The sequence below is a fragment of the Bactrocera oleae genome, chromosome 3, assembly GCF_042242935.1.
Source record: "Bactrocera oleae isolate idBacOlea1 chromosome 3, idBacOlea1, whole genome shotgun sequence".
Classification (NCBI taxonomy): domain Eukaryota; kingdom Metazoa; phylum Arthropoda; class Insecta; order Diptera; family Tephritidae; genus Bactrocera; species Bactrocera oleae.
The window spans coordinates 81,256,264-81,273,323 of NC_091537.1; the positions used below are offsets into that span (position 1 = coordinate 81,256,264).

The 17,060-nt window shown below is 34.3% G+C and overlaps 1 protein-coding gene across 1 annotated transcript; it reads right to left on the minus strand.

Moving 5' to 3' along the window:
- Window positions 1-693: 693 nt before the first annotated feature.
- Window positions 694-16,727, minus strand: tsh (teashirt). The gene is made up of 3 exons (XM_036370625.2): window positions 16,167-16,727; window positions 2,188-5,952; window positions 694-1,706 (listed from the first exon to the last, which is right to left on the minus strand). Exons 1-2 carry the CDS (start codon window positions 16,217-16,219, stop codon window positions 3,003-3,005), a joined length of 3,003 nt encoding a protein of 1,000 aa, XP_036226518.2. The 5' UTR covers window positions 16,220-16,727; the 3' UTR covers window positions 694-1,706; window positions 2,188-3,002.
- Window positions 16,728-17,060: the final 333 nt, after the last annotated feature.

Genomic DNA, 17,060 nt, shown 5'->3' on the forward strand with positions numbered 1-17,060 from the left:
CGACATTGGAATGGGACATTGAGGCAAATTACAAGCGCAACTTATGGTCAAACAACTGTGATTGGAATTAACGCTAAGCAGTCGCTATATACACATACAGATACATATACATAAATACAAGCATATATGAGTATATATGTATGTATGTAAATATTATATGTATGTGCGCTTCTAACTACTAGTATTTATATGCACTTGCGCCAGCGCACACCGCAAACGGCAATAAGCCAACATGAAATACAACAGCACAGCAGCCTTCAAACACACATACACAAACACACATACATACATTTGTATAAAAATCTATATTTACATATACAATATACACATATTAATATCTATATGCATCCACATACTAAATGCCATTGTTATTGTCTGGATAATAATTTAACTATTGTGCCACATGTGGCAAACAGCAGCTGGCTTAGCAACAGATTATTGTACATGTTTGCCAATTGAACAATACTACATTTACAAGACATACACACAGACACATATACACAACTACTAAATATACTTTGCGTGAGAAACTCACCGTCCAGTTGGCTGGTTGTGGCAAGTTTATTTCAAGTGATTTGCCGTCGGTAAAATTAGCGCAACTAAATTTTGCTGATGTGGCATCGCTAAAAATATAAAAACTTTGAACTCTTTGTTTATGTATATGTAGCCCTTATAAGGGCTTTATTTTTGTTGTTGTTTTTTTTTTTGTGCTGCTCTCAAGCTTAGAATCTCTGGCGCTCACGTTGCTTACTAAGATGTTGACAGCAATCCACATAGCGCCTTCTGATCCACAGCGGTAACTTTCTTGTGAAATCGCGGTAAGCTTTTCCAAAAGCTCAGGAATATTTGTTAAATTTACTAAAGTTATTATGAAATATCTTATAAAATTGCTGTGGAATATCTTATAAAATTGCTAGTAGTAAGCTCTGAAAGCCCTTAACACAGTCGCTATCATCTTAAAAAGCTCTGTAAGTGCTTATAAAGCGTGTTCTTCCATTACAAGCTCTTAATCTATCTAGCATACGCGTTCCCGTTTTTTCCAACTTTCTGAGTAGCATTTCTGTGAGCTTTTTTACGTACACCAGCTCCAGCGTAGCACCAGCTTTTAAAACAAGTTTCACGCTGCTATTGTCACACTGCTACTGTCTGATCTGCACTTTCGCTACCACGTGCACATCACGTTCCTGTGAGTTTTTTCACGTATTTTAGTTCGTTTGAAGCTTTTCGCGAATGTTCGGCGTTGCTACCGACTGATTTTAGACAAAACTTTCGCTACCAACATTACTGTGAGCTCTTTCGCGTACTCTAGTGATTTATCAGTGAAAGCTCGGCTCTGCAATTGGCTGATCTCATAAAAAGCTTTCACCGGCAACATTCCTGTGAGCTTTTACGCGTACTTTTGTTCTTTTGTAACTTTCGGCTAAATTTCGGCTCTGCCACTGTGTGATCTAAGACACACCTTTATTTTCGTAGCGATCGCTATTAGTATTACTTCGTTTTTCTGAGTGCTGACAAGAGCGAACACGCTCATAGTGCGATCTAGCTGTAATAAAGCCCTGCCGCTCATTTCAGTGTCTCTTCTCACAGCAACTGTGCCGTAAATAATTTTTCTTTTGTAATATCAGGTAATCGACGCGCATACACAATCCACAAAAAGCGATCGGCCTTTTTTCTCCAATTTCATTCCGGCTCTTAACTGTTTTTAACTGTAAATAAAGCATAAATATATTTTTTTATGAAACCGAACGAATTCGCTACTAATCTACTTGTATATATGATCAGGAAACAAAGTACTGAATTATAAGCGATTATTTTTAAATGAGTAGCAAAAGAACGCTCAACTCGCTTAAAGTATAGTTAAAGGTATTTAACCACGAATCTTAGCAGTCAAACTTATTTTCGACTTTGAGTGCATTTTTTAAGTGACTAGTTTTACGGTTAAATACAACAATTGAAAAAATATTTTTTTTTTTGTAAATTAGCGACTTGTTTTTAGCGAGTATTATTTTGCCGCTCGCTTATATATTTTTTTATGAAAATGTAAAACTTGAAGGTTTTGAAAATTCTCAAAATTTTTATATTTTAACAGTTAGTAGCTTTCATTAAAAAGAAGTTAATTAAAAAACTAATTAATTTTTATAAATATCTCACATATACTCTACAAAAATATATTTTAAATTAACTCACCTCGATTTGTGTCGGCGGAGCTGCATAATTATTGCATTTGCTTCGGTCATTAGTTTAATGGTGTTTCATATTGTTTTCTACACAATCATTAATTTCGTCGTCATTAGTTTATAATTTTTTCTAGTAAATTTGTTTGCTCCCTCTCTGCTGCTGTGTGCTCACTCGTCCATATAAGCTTGCCGTAGTTGGGAGAAAACCCCTCGTTCCGTGAAGCACACGGTGAGTACTCCCGAACTTAGCCAGGAAAAAATGCCAACGATCACAGCATAGTTAAGTTTTCGTTCGCCCACACAGGAGCCCGCCCATAATACGCGGTTGGACTCATTTACGTACTTTTCGCACTCTCTCTCTCTCTCTCTTTCTTTCTCCTTCTCCGTCTATATTTCTAGCTCTCGTTTTGTTTTCTTCGTATTGTAGACGCATTCCCCAAAGCAGCTTTCAAACTTTAAAGAATCGAATAGACCTTCTTGGAGTCTTTGTTATCTCACCATATCCCACTCTTCGTTTGTAGTTTGAAGCAGTGCTGTGGAAAGTCGCACACTCAGATATATTTTTTTGGATTTTTTTTTTATTTATTTATATTTTTTTTTTTAGATTTTTTAAATTTTTTTTTATTTGATTTATTTTTATCCGACTTCCGCATCACGTAAAGCTTTTTATAGCGGAGTGCGGCTTGTAAAAAGCATTCGGACACGACGCGTCCGCAGCGCGCCACTCGTACACAAAAAAGCCCAACACCCAGGGCGTCAGGTGGCAAACAAAAAATTTTTGAAATCTGTTTCTCTCTCGCGAGACGAAAAACAAAAGGCTGAGATTTAAGCGGTTTTCTCTTTTTTTATGCAAAATTGACGTAAAGCAGCAAGCGAATTTGAGGTGGTGAGATTTTCCGGTGAATCGATTTTATTGCTTAACGACGACGCCAATGCTGATGCTTGCGAGCGACTATTCGGTGTTGTAGTATTACTAGAGCTACCAAGCGAGTCGAACATGGAGGAGAGTGCATTCAACGAATCGCTCGGATATTTCTTCTCACCATCGTACGATTTAATACTGGATGCTGGTGATTTTGGTGTAACGGAACGATGACTATCGGTGGGGCTGCGCGGTGCGAGCGCCTTATTCATTACGGGACTAACAGCACCTACCGATTTGGTTGGTGTAACACTGCGCTCTTTATTGTTATTATTATTATTGTTGTTGTTGGTTATTGAAAAATCAGCGCCATTCGCGACATGTTGCATAGCTGAGTCATTGCCGACGCTGCCAACACCATTTGCTGGGCTCTCATTGCCACGCTCTTCCTCCTCAATCTCAGACTTGATCTCCATTTTGATTTGTGGTGTTTGTTCCATGATGACGTCATCATGCTCGGACTTTGGTTTGAGTGACTCGTGCTCACGTTTAATCTCAGCTGATTTTGGTTCCAAACAGCTCATCATTTCGTTGGATTGTGGCTTCTCTGGTGTAGACACATCCATCTTTCTTGCCTCGACATGCGTTTCGGCGCTGCACTCACTGCCGCTGCGTTCGCTGCTCGTATAACGATAATGCTGATAGTATGGATCTGATGTATCAATTAGTGGCTTATTGTAGTCTACAGTCTCGTCAATGCCCAACCGCTTTAGTATGCTCGAAGCAACGGGCGAGGTATTCTTAGTCGACGAATTTGATGGACTTGTGGCTGGCAAGCTGGCATGACGCGGTGGCGTATCAAAACTGGTAGTAAACATCTGTTCGATAGCGCTCAAAACTGACGAAGAGCCAGCTGCTGATTTGGTAGCGCCATTTTTCGGTTCCAAATCTGGTGACTTAGTTTTATTCAATAAACCGCTTATGTTTAAACCAGCCTTAGCAGCCTCATCGTCGGTCACCTTTACGCCCGTTATGTATTGGCGCATGCGTTCAGCAAAAAGAGCGGCATCCGATTTGTCATTGCCCGGTCCGATGCCGGTGCCTTCGAGCGGCATACGTTTGGCATTTTCATAGGTACGCTGCATCTTAGCCTCCATGCTTTCTGCTGCGTCATTTTGTGCGCCCTTCATTTCGAGCAATTTACGTACCGGTAAGGACTTTTCGCGCTTTTTGGGTGCCGGACGCTTGCGACTGCCAGCGCTACCGGCCATTGACTGCATCAACGGTTCGGCATAATGATTATTCTTGGCCATGTGATTGCTGAGATCGCCTAGCGAATTGAACGCCTTATCGCATACTTTGCATGTCAGCACGGCGCTGAGTGTGCGACTCTCCTCGGAACTCAAACTGTTGTGGCCATCCTTGGAATCGCCGCCACCAGATGACTTCATTGAGATCGTTTGTTCTTGTGACAAAATGTTCGTGTAATGCTGTGTCTCCTGCATGTGTTTGGTCATCTCGCCCAACGAACGGAAGCTTTCGCCACAACGCATACATTTCAAGATCTGCATAGCCTGCTCTACACCCTTACCCAGCCACACATTCTGACCGCGCACCAATTTACGCGGCAAAGGTGTTGGTGGATCGCCACGATATTGGAACGCATTTTTGGCCGCTGCGGATGGTGTGGAAGATGAGTTTGATTGCGAGCCGCCGCCACTATTCGGTGGCTTACGCATATTGTGCGAGTGCTGCTGACCGCTGTTGGACTGTGGTAGCGGTGGCTGATGGTGACGATCGGTGTTAGGTAAATTGCCAAAAGGTGGCACATTGACGCCACAGTGTTTGCTGTCTTTCATGTGTGTGGTGAGCGCTTCCAGTGTGGAAAAACTCTGCTTGCACCAAACGCAACGGAATACCGAGCTGGCCACACCTTTATTCTGCCAATGCGATTGCCAGATATTGTGTCGCGCCTTGGACATGCCCTCGGTGGAGGCGGTCAGTGTTGTGGAGTTTTGCGTGTTAACGGAAGCAGCAGCGGATGTTGGTGGATGCACGGTCGCACCCGGTGTTGTCGGTGTACTCGACGACGAACGCGATGACTTCTCTTTACGCGGTCCCTTTACAATATCAGACATTTTCTCCAACGGATCCACGACCAAGTCATTCTTGCCATTCCAATCCGGAAACTGTCCGGTGCGAAAAATATTTGCCGCGGCAACTGCTGCCAAATATGGATTGACTGCTGGTAACAGCGGTGCATTCGGCACCGTCGGCGGTGGCGCGACCAATGGTGGACTATCAGTTTTAAAAATTTTCTTTACTTGTATCTGTCCAATGGTGGAGTCGGGTATATGATCACCATCCGCTGAACGCTTACGCGTACCAACCGATAGATCAAGTGGATTATTAGCATCATTAGCTTCCTCGTCCTCTTCATCTTCCTCGGATGGTGGTGGATCCGCAGAGGCGGCACGTCCATACAGATTTGTGCGAAAGTCTAAAGCCTCTGAATTATTGCTCGAAGCGGTGGGTGATGCCTGTGGTGGCAGTTTGAATGGTGCTGGCGCATCTGCCGGTAATGGTAGCTGAAAACGATGACCGGCAGCGGCACCTAACGGGAAGCCATATTGTTGTGCGGCGGCCGCAACCATTTGCAGATATGCCTCCATTGATGGTGGCTGTGCGGGTAGATTCTGAGGTACAGCTGGGAATGTAGCAGTCATGGAGGGTGGTAAGGGTAGCATACCGGCGCTTGCAGCAGCAGCTGCAGCCGCGGCGGCATTGGCAGCGGCAGCGCTGGCATTTTCTCGACTATCCCGACCATTCTCCGAGGAGTTGGAATCGTGTGAGGGACAACGCTCGCTTGAGTTGGCCGACTCTGTGGAACGTGGACGTGCTGTCGGCAAAGCGCTGCAAGCAGAAGGAAAATAAAGATTTTTAATACTGGAATATGCAATTTAAATGGAAATGTTGACTTTACATTAATTTGAATCAAAAAACTATTTTTTCATCCTAATGATTAAAACTTGGTGCACAATAACACCCCAGAAAGAAATGTTGGAGACTCTATAAGGAACTAATCCCTCAGTTTTTGAGCTATCAATCTGAAATTTTGCACACTTCATTCTCACTCAATGAAGCTACTCATTTGTTAGAAGCGCTGATATCGGACTACTATAGCATATAGCTGTCATATAAACTAATCCTTCAAAATCAAACCCTTGTATGAGAAACTTTTTTATTTGAGAAGATATAGTTGGAAAATTGTGCTCAGCTAATTGCATAAAATAGCGCTAAAATCTTCGAACATATTGTCCTGATCAAATCACTATAACATATAGTTGTCATACAAACTGAACTAATCTGACTAATCACTTACTTGTTAATGCATTTCAACAAAAATCTGTGCATATATATAAAAAAATTAGACCACGAAAGCATTATTAATGACCACATAAATTTATACATATATATATTTATACATATATACATACATAAGTACAACTTATCGCATAACCAATCTGAGTTTATTAGCTTGCTGTTTAAATCTGTTGTAATCGTTCATTTTGTTGATACGCTCGACGAAATCAATTTAGTTGATTTCAACAGTGTTTTATTGAAATTTATTAACCGACTGTCAGCATTTCGCGCTTTCACGAGCAAACAAATCAAAATGCCACAAATCAAATCATATGTGATGACTGCGCTTAAGCCAACTTTTATTGGCTGAAGGGACGGCAGCGTGGTGAAAATGATTACGCGCCAACAAAAATGCATGAAAATGATAACAAAAAAGCGGTCGAATGTGTGTGTGTGTGTGTGTATTTATTATTTTTTTTATTTATTATGTTTTTATTTATGTATATTTATATAAGTAATTAAATGTCAAAGCATCAAATCACAAAGCTTTCGTACAAAAAATTTTGTTATGCATATATTTATTTATACATACATACGCATATATTTCTGCTTATTATATTATTTGATTAAAATGCTGTCTTGAAAGACCCTACAAACGCTGCGTCTATCCGCTGATTCAAAGCATTGCTTTCAGCTTCGTTTTGTTTTCAGCCACTAGTTACACCTACACACACACATATATATATACATACAATCATCTAGTGCACATAAACCAGCCAACTAACTGTAATACATGTATGTATGTATATATATATGCCACAAACATCGAGCTGATTGCCTTGATTCGTTTGGCGTTGAAGAATGGCTTCGTTATTTACAGCCGTCTGTGGCTTTCATTTTGCCTTTCAACGCCAACCCCTTTCCCTGCCGCTTGGCAAGCCAGCTAGCCGGCCAGTCGAATGCTTTGATTGCGCTATGTGTCTCAAATATCTTTCACTCGCTCAAATAATTATCCAGCTTCATTCATTCTGGTGGCATAAATTTCACATACACACACACACACACACACGCATACATTTGTACATATGTCAATTTGAACTCGCTCAAATCGATGAATTGGCGTGGCATAACGCAGCGCATTGTGCAAATGTACGCGCCACAGCTGGTGTTTTCTCGCTATTTAAATGTTTTGCATAAATTATGAGCAGGAGAAAAACACAGCGCTGCGTGAGCATAGAATTGATGTGTTGAAGACGAAAAGGCATACGAAATGTGGTAGTTAGGTATGTGCTGCCGATTTTTATTGTTGCTGATAAATAAAACAAATGAATTAATCGAGTTTTTTGTTGTTATTTATGCTGCTTATCTTTCAATACCTTTTAATAAAATGGGTATTAACTATTTAGATAAAATCTGTAGTAGCGTATGCGTGGAGATATACATAAAAAAAGAATCGGTAATTAATAAATAATACTTTCACTGTTTATATGCTATAGTGATTTCAACTGAACAATTTGTTCGGTGAATATAACGCTATCTTGAACAATAATTTGTACTAATTTTGTAAAGATATCTTGTTAAAATAAAAAGTAACCCATACAAGGACTTGATTTCGTTCGATCAACTTGTATTGCAGCTATATGCTATAGTTGTTCGATTTAAACAATTTTTTGGGAGATTACAGCTATGTATTAGATAATAAAATATGTTAAAGTTGGTGACGATAGCTTAGCAAATAAAAAAGTTTAACATACAAGAACTTTATTTTGACCGATCGGTTTGTATGGTAGCTATACGCTATATTAGTGCGATCTGAACAATTCGTTCAGAGATTGTAACATTGCTTCAGTCAATAATTCGTTCCAAATTTAGTGAAGATAGCTCGTGAAATAAAAAAAATGTCCATAGAAGGACTTCATTTTGATCGGTTAGTTTGTATGGCAGCTATATGCTATAGTGGTCCGCTCTGAACAATATAATCTCGGATTATAGCTATGTTTTGAACAATAATCCATGTCGAATTTTGTGGTGATATTTCTTCAAATAAAAAAGTTTTCCATACAAAAACTTAATTTGGTTAAATCAGTTTGTATGGTAGCTATATGCTATAGTGGTCCGATATCAGCAACTCACGACAAAAGACCAGGGTCTTGGTGCAAAAAGAACGTGTGCAAAATTTCACGACGATATCTCAAAAATTAAGTAACTAGTTCATGTACCATATATACAGCCAAACAGACGGTCATGGCTAAATCGACTCAACTCGCCACACTGATCATTTATAATTATAATATATATTTTCTAGCATCACCAACGTTTACTTTTGGGTGCTACAAACTTCGTCGCAAATTTAATATACCCTGTTCAGGGTCTAGTGATTGGCGTTTCAAATACAAACCGACACGAATGCAACCCTGTTAAAATATGTGCTCTCGGAAGTGTGAATCCGATAATTTCGAACGCTGGTTATGATTAAGATGGCTTCGAAACGCGAAATATAGCAGCGCATTCAGTATTTCGATATTTCGAGTGTTGCGAAATGAATAAGCAACAAGCATAAATAAACTTACTAAGCAATCCTAGAAGAAAGCTGCCATAAATGATATATTTTTTAAGCAATAATGTGACAATATTGGGTTAGAATGCTTGATTGATGTAGTACTTCTTAATAAGCAGTGTCGAATTCAGATTATTAACTTTAATATACAAGTAGATTTTGGAAACAAAGGTGTAATAAATAAAATGTTAACTTGAATGTTAAGGACAAGAAAAGGGCAAATCAAACAGTAAATACATATGGATATATAAGTTCTGAAAGTATATAAACTCCTGTGAGCTTCGAATATGCCTCAAAGTGAACTAAAAGTATTGCAGTCTTCGGATTATACTGTAAACTATATATAAAACACGATGTACAATAGTTCGAAACATATGATTCAACTTGAGCAATAATTATATGTATACTTTTAGATTACTAAAATTATAAAATAATATAAACTGTATAGAAATATATCTTTCTAGACTCAATAACGAATAATTAGTTGTTTGAAAAGGGATCTCAAATTAAAAGCGATACGAACTCTGCTCGAAAATACACTCTAAGTGTGAATCTCACATTTTGGCACGCTCGTTTTGAGCTTTGGAAGCCTTGAAACGAAAATATATCATCACCGCTAGAAAACCTGACTCCAATTGGCGCACTTAAACCATTAGCAGTTGGGCTGGCTGTGCACCCATGTGACTCCTAACTAAGCATCATTCAAGAACTCAATAAATTTGATGATATTCCTAGGTTTTTTCCATGCTAGCTGCTTATTTTTGTTTTAAGTTGACCAAGTACAAAAAATTAATTATACGAAACAGTAGAAGTGTTCCTGATAAAAATATAAAAAAAAAATCCGGAAACATAGTGCTATGCCCCGAAACAGTAGCACTGATTCTTACAAAAGTTAAAGAAAAATTCCATTATAAGTGTAAAAATGAAGTCTGTAAAATATGATGTGCGTTGCCCCAAATGGGGCGTGGCAAAATACGACGCGCCAAGCCAATAAAACTAAAATTTTTGGAAAAATTTTGTTTATTAAGGTTCAGTAGTTCACTAAAATGTAACTAAAAATTGAAGGTTAATAAGTTCACGTGCCTTTTTTAACTAATTATCGATATAATATGGCTAGCACTGCTTTTTTAAAGTTTTAAGTATCATTAACAATGACCGGAAGCAAAAAAAAATCAGCTTGTTACTGTGCTAGATTGTTTTTCTGAGCTACACTACACTCTTATGGGTTCAAAAATTCGTTCTGAAACTTATCATATGTCATGATATTGCCTTTCATATTGTTTATAGTCAAAAAGTAGTATTTAAATATTTTTTATATAAATAAGCATCGCTATTCTTAACAAAAGGGTTCTAAATGGGAATTATATATTATAAGAGAATATTTCTATATCGTAAATATTTGTGCAAAACCTTATCATGTGGCGTCCAGTAATTCGTTACCATATTGTTCAGAGTCTAAAATTAGTTTGTAAATATTTTTCTATAAAAAGTAACATTATTTATCTATCTTATTTTTTTTGTTGGTAGACTATTAAAGACATATTTTATACAATTAAATATCACTGCACTTAATAAAATGAGTTCTAAATTTAATTATATATATATATATATATATTATATACTCTATATCACCAATCTGCAGTTCTGTCATCAATAGTGTTTCAATTCGACCTTGTGCTTTAAAAAAGTGTTATTTGTAGTATAAGTGCCATAACTTTAAACAAGCTGTGCTTGATTTTTAATTAAACTTTGAGTTTAGCACTTAGTACTTGACAAACCTTTGATTACCACAGCGCCTCAATCAAAGGTGAAAATTTATAGATCAGTTCAACAACCAAAAAAAAAAAGCGTATCATTTTCCTATTTCAGCGGCATAAAAAGCACGCGCTTTATCACTCGTTTCCTTTACAAGCAAAATTAATGATACTACACGGCTTAGCATACATTAGAAATCGCGCAATTCTAAAGAAATATAACAAATCTAGAATTTCTAAAAATATATACATATATATTATTATTATTATTATTTTGTTTCTTTTGTTAACTCCACGCATTTTGCATCCGACTTTATACCTACAACTTACAACACTTTTAATTAAATAGCACACTATTCGGACGCCATTAGGTCAATTTTGATTGTCACCGCTTATTTATGACAACCACCGGACACATCTATTTGCATGTCTATTCAACACTCAATAACTCGACTTGTTAACTATTTTCTATATAAAATACTCACTGTCACTTCTATATTATTTCTAATCAATTATTTATCAACACATTATGATCTACGCGCAAATCATGTTGCCAATGTAATGAGAGCAACTAAATGAAATAACTAAGATATGTAGATATGTATATATATACTTAAATATATGAATGTTTGTATATAGCAAAAGAAAATATTAATAATTTATAGTGCACATTAAGTATTGGCTAGAACTAAAATGAATTATTGTGTATATATGTAAAAGTATATATGCTAGGTATATACATATATATATACATATATATAAACAAGAGGAAATGTTAATTTCGGTTGCACCGAAGTTAGAATACCCTTCACATATCATAAAATTATACAAAAAATCTTTAACTTCATTTTGATCGGTCAGTTTGTATGACAGCTATATGCTATAGTGGTCAGATCTGAACAATTTGTTCGGAGACCGTACCGTTACCTTGAACAATAATCTACACCAAAGTTTGTAAAGATACCTTTTAAAATAAAAATTTTTTCCATACAAGGACGTGAGTTTGATAGGTCAGTTTGTATGGCAGCTATATGCTATAGTAGTCTGATTTAAAAAATTTCTTCACATATTGTAGCATTGTCGTAAACAATAATTCGCGTCAAATATCGTGACAATACCTCGTCATATGAAAAACTTTTCCATACATACACTTTATTCCAATCATTCAGTTTGTATGGCAGCTATATGCTATAGTCGTCCGATATCGGCATTTCCGACGAATGAACAACTTATTGTTGAAAAAAGGACGTGTGCAAAATTTCAGTTCGATATCTCAAAAAATTTTGATCTAGTTCGCGTATATGCAGACAGACGGACATACGGACATGGCAAAATCAACAACCTCACGCTGATCATTTGTATAAATATTTTTAAGTATCTCCAACTTTTCCTCCTGGCTATTACAAACATCGTGACAAACTTATTATACCCTGTTCAGGGTGTAATATATACATGTGTATATCGTTTTTCGCTTACACTAGACACTTTGTTCTTAGCCTACTTCTATATACATACATACATACATATATGCATTGCAAAAAAAAAACAAAAAAAATTGTCATGCCATTAATGGCGAGTCAAATAGATTTATTATTTTACTTCAAGTTCATAGAAATGTTAAACACACACGCACGCACATATACATATATGCAATCTACTTGACCAATTAATTATACAATGTACGAATGTGCACATACCTATGTATAGTTGCCGATAAATATTTACTTAAATGCATTTTTGTTGAATTGTTTTGCATGGACTCAAAGCCAGGGGCACACCAACACGCCGTTTGTAATTTCTTGTTAGAAAATTAGTTTTGTAAAATTATATAGATATGGTTTATTGATTTACTAAAAGCAGCTTGCTGCTTTGTGCGTACAATAAACTATATTTTGTAGTTGCAACAAATCGCTACAATGTATGTACTTATATACATATATTTTTTAAATGCTACTGCCTGCCGTTACATCACTCATAATCGGTTTTATTTACAATTTTCGTTGAATTTATAATAATTTTATATAATAATTTATATGTTTACATAACAAAAATATGTATGTTTGCATTTAGATTTAGTGGAAATAATTTACACAAAAATGTATAAGTGGTTTATATTATGCTTCATTTTTCCATTGAAGATATTTGCTATTAATGTGGAGCTGATTTGAAAAGCTGATTCATACGATATGTGAAATATACATATATGATATAGACAGAGAATTATAGCACTTTACTATCGTTTCAGCTGGTACTTTTGCTATATGAAAATATAGTTTAAACATTTTTTGAAGCATATTTTTTTCTACTCTCCAATATTTTTCTCAATAAATAATACTTTGGCTATGTTAAATTTTTGTATAAATACAGGTATTTCCATTTTTCTCACATTCACTCTGTTATATTTGAATTTGAATTTTTTTTAATTTTTTTCTGTTGAAAATATTTCAAATATACATATGTATGTATGTAGATAAATTGTTTAAAAATTACTTGAAAAAAATATTTTTTTTATGCTTTCCCTTTATTTATTCCTTGTATAAGACAAATTTTCTTAAATCATTATTGTTTTCATTCTTTCTTTATTTTTTGTCTTACTCCAGTATTGGTGATTTTTTCCTAGTGGAAAACATTTGTTGATATGTATAATTCCTGACATGTTCTAGTAATATACTTTTAGAACTGGCATGCCATTTAATTAATATGGCTCCAAATGTGTCAAAAAATATATGTAATATATCGAATCCTTGTTTGTGCCTATACTGAGTTGTAACTCCACTAACACAAACTTAACTAAAGCTTAAAAACCAATTTTGATAACAAATTTTGATTTCTTTAGTAATATTTTTTTTTAAATAAATATCAGAGCGACTTCCTGATCAGAATTTCTAACCGACACGCATATAATATCTGAATTTATAGGTTATATGTTTCTAAATTATCATTATCTGGTGGCTTTTGACTTTAAAACTACGAAACAACGAGTTGAATCTAAAAAATATTTGAAAATTTTTGTTTCCAAACAGGCTTTAATCTCCTTAAACAGAAAATATGGTGCTTAAAATTAGTAAAAGGAAAAGGTTTTTAATCCAAACTCCGAGTTTTAAAGTAGTATTTAGCATTTAAGATCAAAAGGTACATAAACTCGAGTTTGTTGCTTGAGAGTAATGCATTTTTTATATGCTTTTCTTTTTACTCAAATTCGAAAAATATAATATTTTAAATTTTTGTGAGACTTAAACGTTTATAAACACAAAATATGGTGTTTAAGACGAGTTAAAGAAGCATGACTTTATAGCATAATATACAAAAAACTCCAAGCTTTAAAGTAGTATAATCATCAGCGTCTAACACCAAAATGCTACCTAAAATCGAGTTTGTAGCTTGAAATAAAGATACTGACAATACTAATACTTCATATGCTTCTTAGTAATTAAGAGCAGATAACTCTTGCCAATAAAATTTATCAGCACATTTTGCTATTACTTTATAGATTTCACCTAAGAAAATGCCTGTCAGCCTTAACCCAACATATCTTCATATCAATATATACAAAAGTGCTTCGAAAATAATACAAAAATATATATAAAAAAAATTTAAGACGGAAAAGCCTGATGAACCAGTATATTGATTTTAAAACGAAGTAGATGAGAAGGTGAGTACTATAAAAAGTTGCCTACCTATATTAAAACAAAACTGATTTCATAATATATTTATAAACTTTTGGCTCTCAGCAGCTGTTTTAATACGAAGAGTTAGAGATTATAATAAAACATGTTCTAAGCAATTCTACAATAATACAGACTAAAAATTCTCAAATGAACAAAACAACTTTGAGCGTCTTCTTAAAATGTATCGTCACTTTATGTACAATACATTCAAGTATATATGTACGTACATATGTATATTATGCATACTTTTTTTCTGAAATACTCATTTCTTGTTGTGATGTTTGTCAAACGCTGATGTTTTATTAAATCGCCTCTCTTCATAAGAAATCTTCTGAAAACCAACAACATTTTTTTTTCAAGTTTAACTTCAATATGTAGTTTATTTGGATGAAAATTATATTGGTTTGGGAACAGTTACTTTATTCTGTATAATTTTATGTGTAACACCTAATTCACACTTTTTTATTTTAATTCATTCATAAATATTTAAATATAATATTATGATATTATAGTAAGTTCATAAGCTCAATAGTTTTTTTGACATTGAATATAACTAGAATCCACAGGTGATTCGTCTTTGTATGCATTTGTGTTCAGATACATAACCTAAAAATTATAGAACTGTTTGCTATAAGTCTTGGACATAACATATTCTTTAAGTTTTCAACGGTGTAAAATTTTATATTTTTTGTATAACATTTTTTAACACTTGAAAATTAGATTTATTTTTTTTTTTGTAAAAAAAACTTCAGTCAGTCAGTAAAACGATAAAAAATTATTTAATTGATATTATATGCAAAATTAGCCCTACAAAAATTTTTGTATACATTTTCTTTCACTAAACTGTAACGAATTTATCTTTTGAAATATACTTGTTGTTGTTGTTGAGCAGCAGAAAAAAGTACCCATATATTTTTGAGGAAGTCCGCCCAGTTGATAGTCTCGTTGACAGTTGATTGGCCACAAAAATTTTCGTATCCCTACAGCTTATGCAGATCTAATCATATGACAATATAAATATGTATATACATATATTCCGCTCACATAGACTTGATTGTGGAAACAGTACGATATAGGTATAAGCAGAGACTGTCTTTTAATGGCATATTTGAGCGCATTTGACTATTTCTGCTTAAAATTAGGTGAAACTTTGAACTTGCAATCTTTGAATGACAAATATTATTATCTATCTGGACTTTCTCTAAAAAATTTGTTCCTCGTGGTAGTTTGAGTCCATATAAATAAGTGTTCTTGAAAGCATGCTTTTATTTTAAATCCAAACATTTTTCGTATTCCACTAAAAATGTCTTTCGTCACTTTAAAATATATATATATATTTTTTTTTCTATAGTAAGTTGTCTTTCTCAACCAAAATGATCGAAACATTTCACTAAATATACTAAATAAAAAAAAAATCTGCTCTGGGGAATGTTTACGTATACAGAATGTGTTTTTGGCTTCTTACTAGATATACTAATAATTATTATTATCAAAACTCTTATTCAATTTACTGCTCTTTCTATAATTAACTGCAACTCATTATATATGCATTATTCGAATTGTATTTTATAGAAATTGCTTAGCTTAAAATTATTTTTTCAATAAAAATCACTTTACTGAAGCATCGATAAGTCACTGGAAAATTTTCTTGGGTTCTTCACAGCTACATTACAAACAAAACTGTCATACAATTTACACCGCTATCAATAATTAACTATATCTATCTTATTATATCTCAATTGCAGCTCATTACATTATCTATAGCTATCTATATTCTAAACTTACCCAGCATTGAGCGCCTGCCGGTAGATCTCAAGCATGAGCGCTTCGTGCAACATATTTATATTTTGCTGAATTTTGGCGGTATTTTGGCGAAAAATTCTCGTTGGCAAAACACTTGGCTGTGCTAACTTAATGTTTATTTAATTATGCTTAATTTTTTTGTAAACTTTTTTGTTTTTTTTTGATTTCACAATCGAAATATAACAATTTGGCTTGTGGCGGAGAATTTCGTGGAGGGGTTCTGGAGACGAAAGTAGTTTTTGCGGATTTTATGCTGCAATATTTTTGAGTTTTATGCACTTATTGGCTGTAATGGCTGTCAATTTGCTGGTTGACCGTTTTTAATTAACTTTTAAGGAATATTTTTTTAAAACTTTAAATACTTTTATTTAAATTTTCGTGGCCTTGTAGTTTGCGTTTTTATTTATTTTTAATTTAATTTTAGTTTTTTTAAACGTATACACTTTTGCTTGCGAGTTTTTTGTATTTATTTTTTATGGTAAATATTAATTTATTTGCATAAATATGTATTTGTTGTTGCTTGGCTTTTTAGTTTTAGATTTTTTTTTTTTATTTTAAGATGTATAAACTACTTAAACTTGTAATTTTTTTTCGTAGTTTTTGTTTTTTAATTTTTTTTGTTTGCTTTAATATAATTAAAATAGCTTTATTCTTGCCGTAGGTAGAGATTTTTTATTAGCTTAAATATTTTTTTGTTTTTATATAAGTAAATATTTTAATATTTGTATTTAATTAAATTAATTAATTGCATGGATTCGTATACATTGGGTTGTTTGTTTTGTAACTTTTAAAGGGGCTTTAGTGTACTACATTTAAGTTGTTTGTTTTTGCTTTAGTTTTGGTGTTTTAAACGTCGCAACGTTTAAACAGTGATTT

Bases quoted from the DNA above. Each gene is read 5' to 3' on its own strand.
- tsh (XM_036370625.2), bottom strand. From the start codon at position 16,219: ATGTTGCACGAAGCGCTCATGCTTGAGATCTACCGGCAGGCGCTCAAT. The intron at 5,953-16,166 runs GTAAGTTTAGAA...TTCTGCTTGCAG, and splicing joins CGGCAGGCGCTCAATGCTGG to CGCTTTGCCGACAGCACGTC.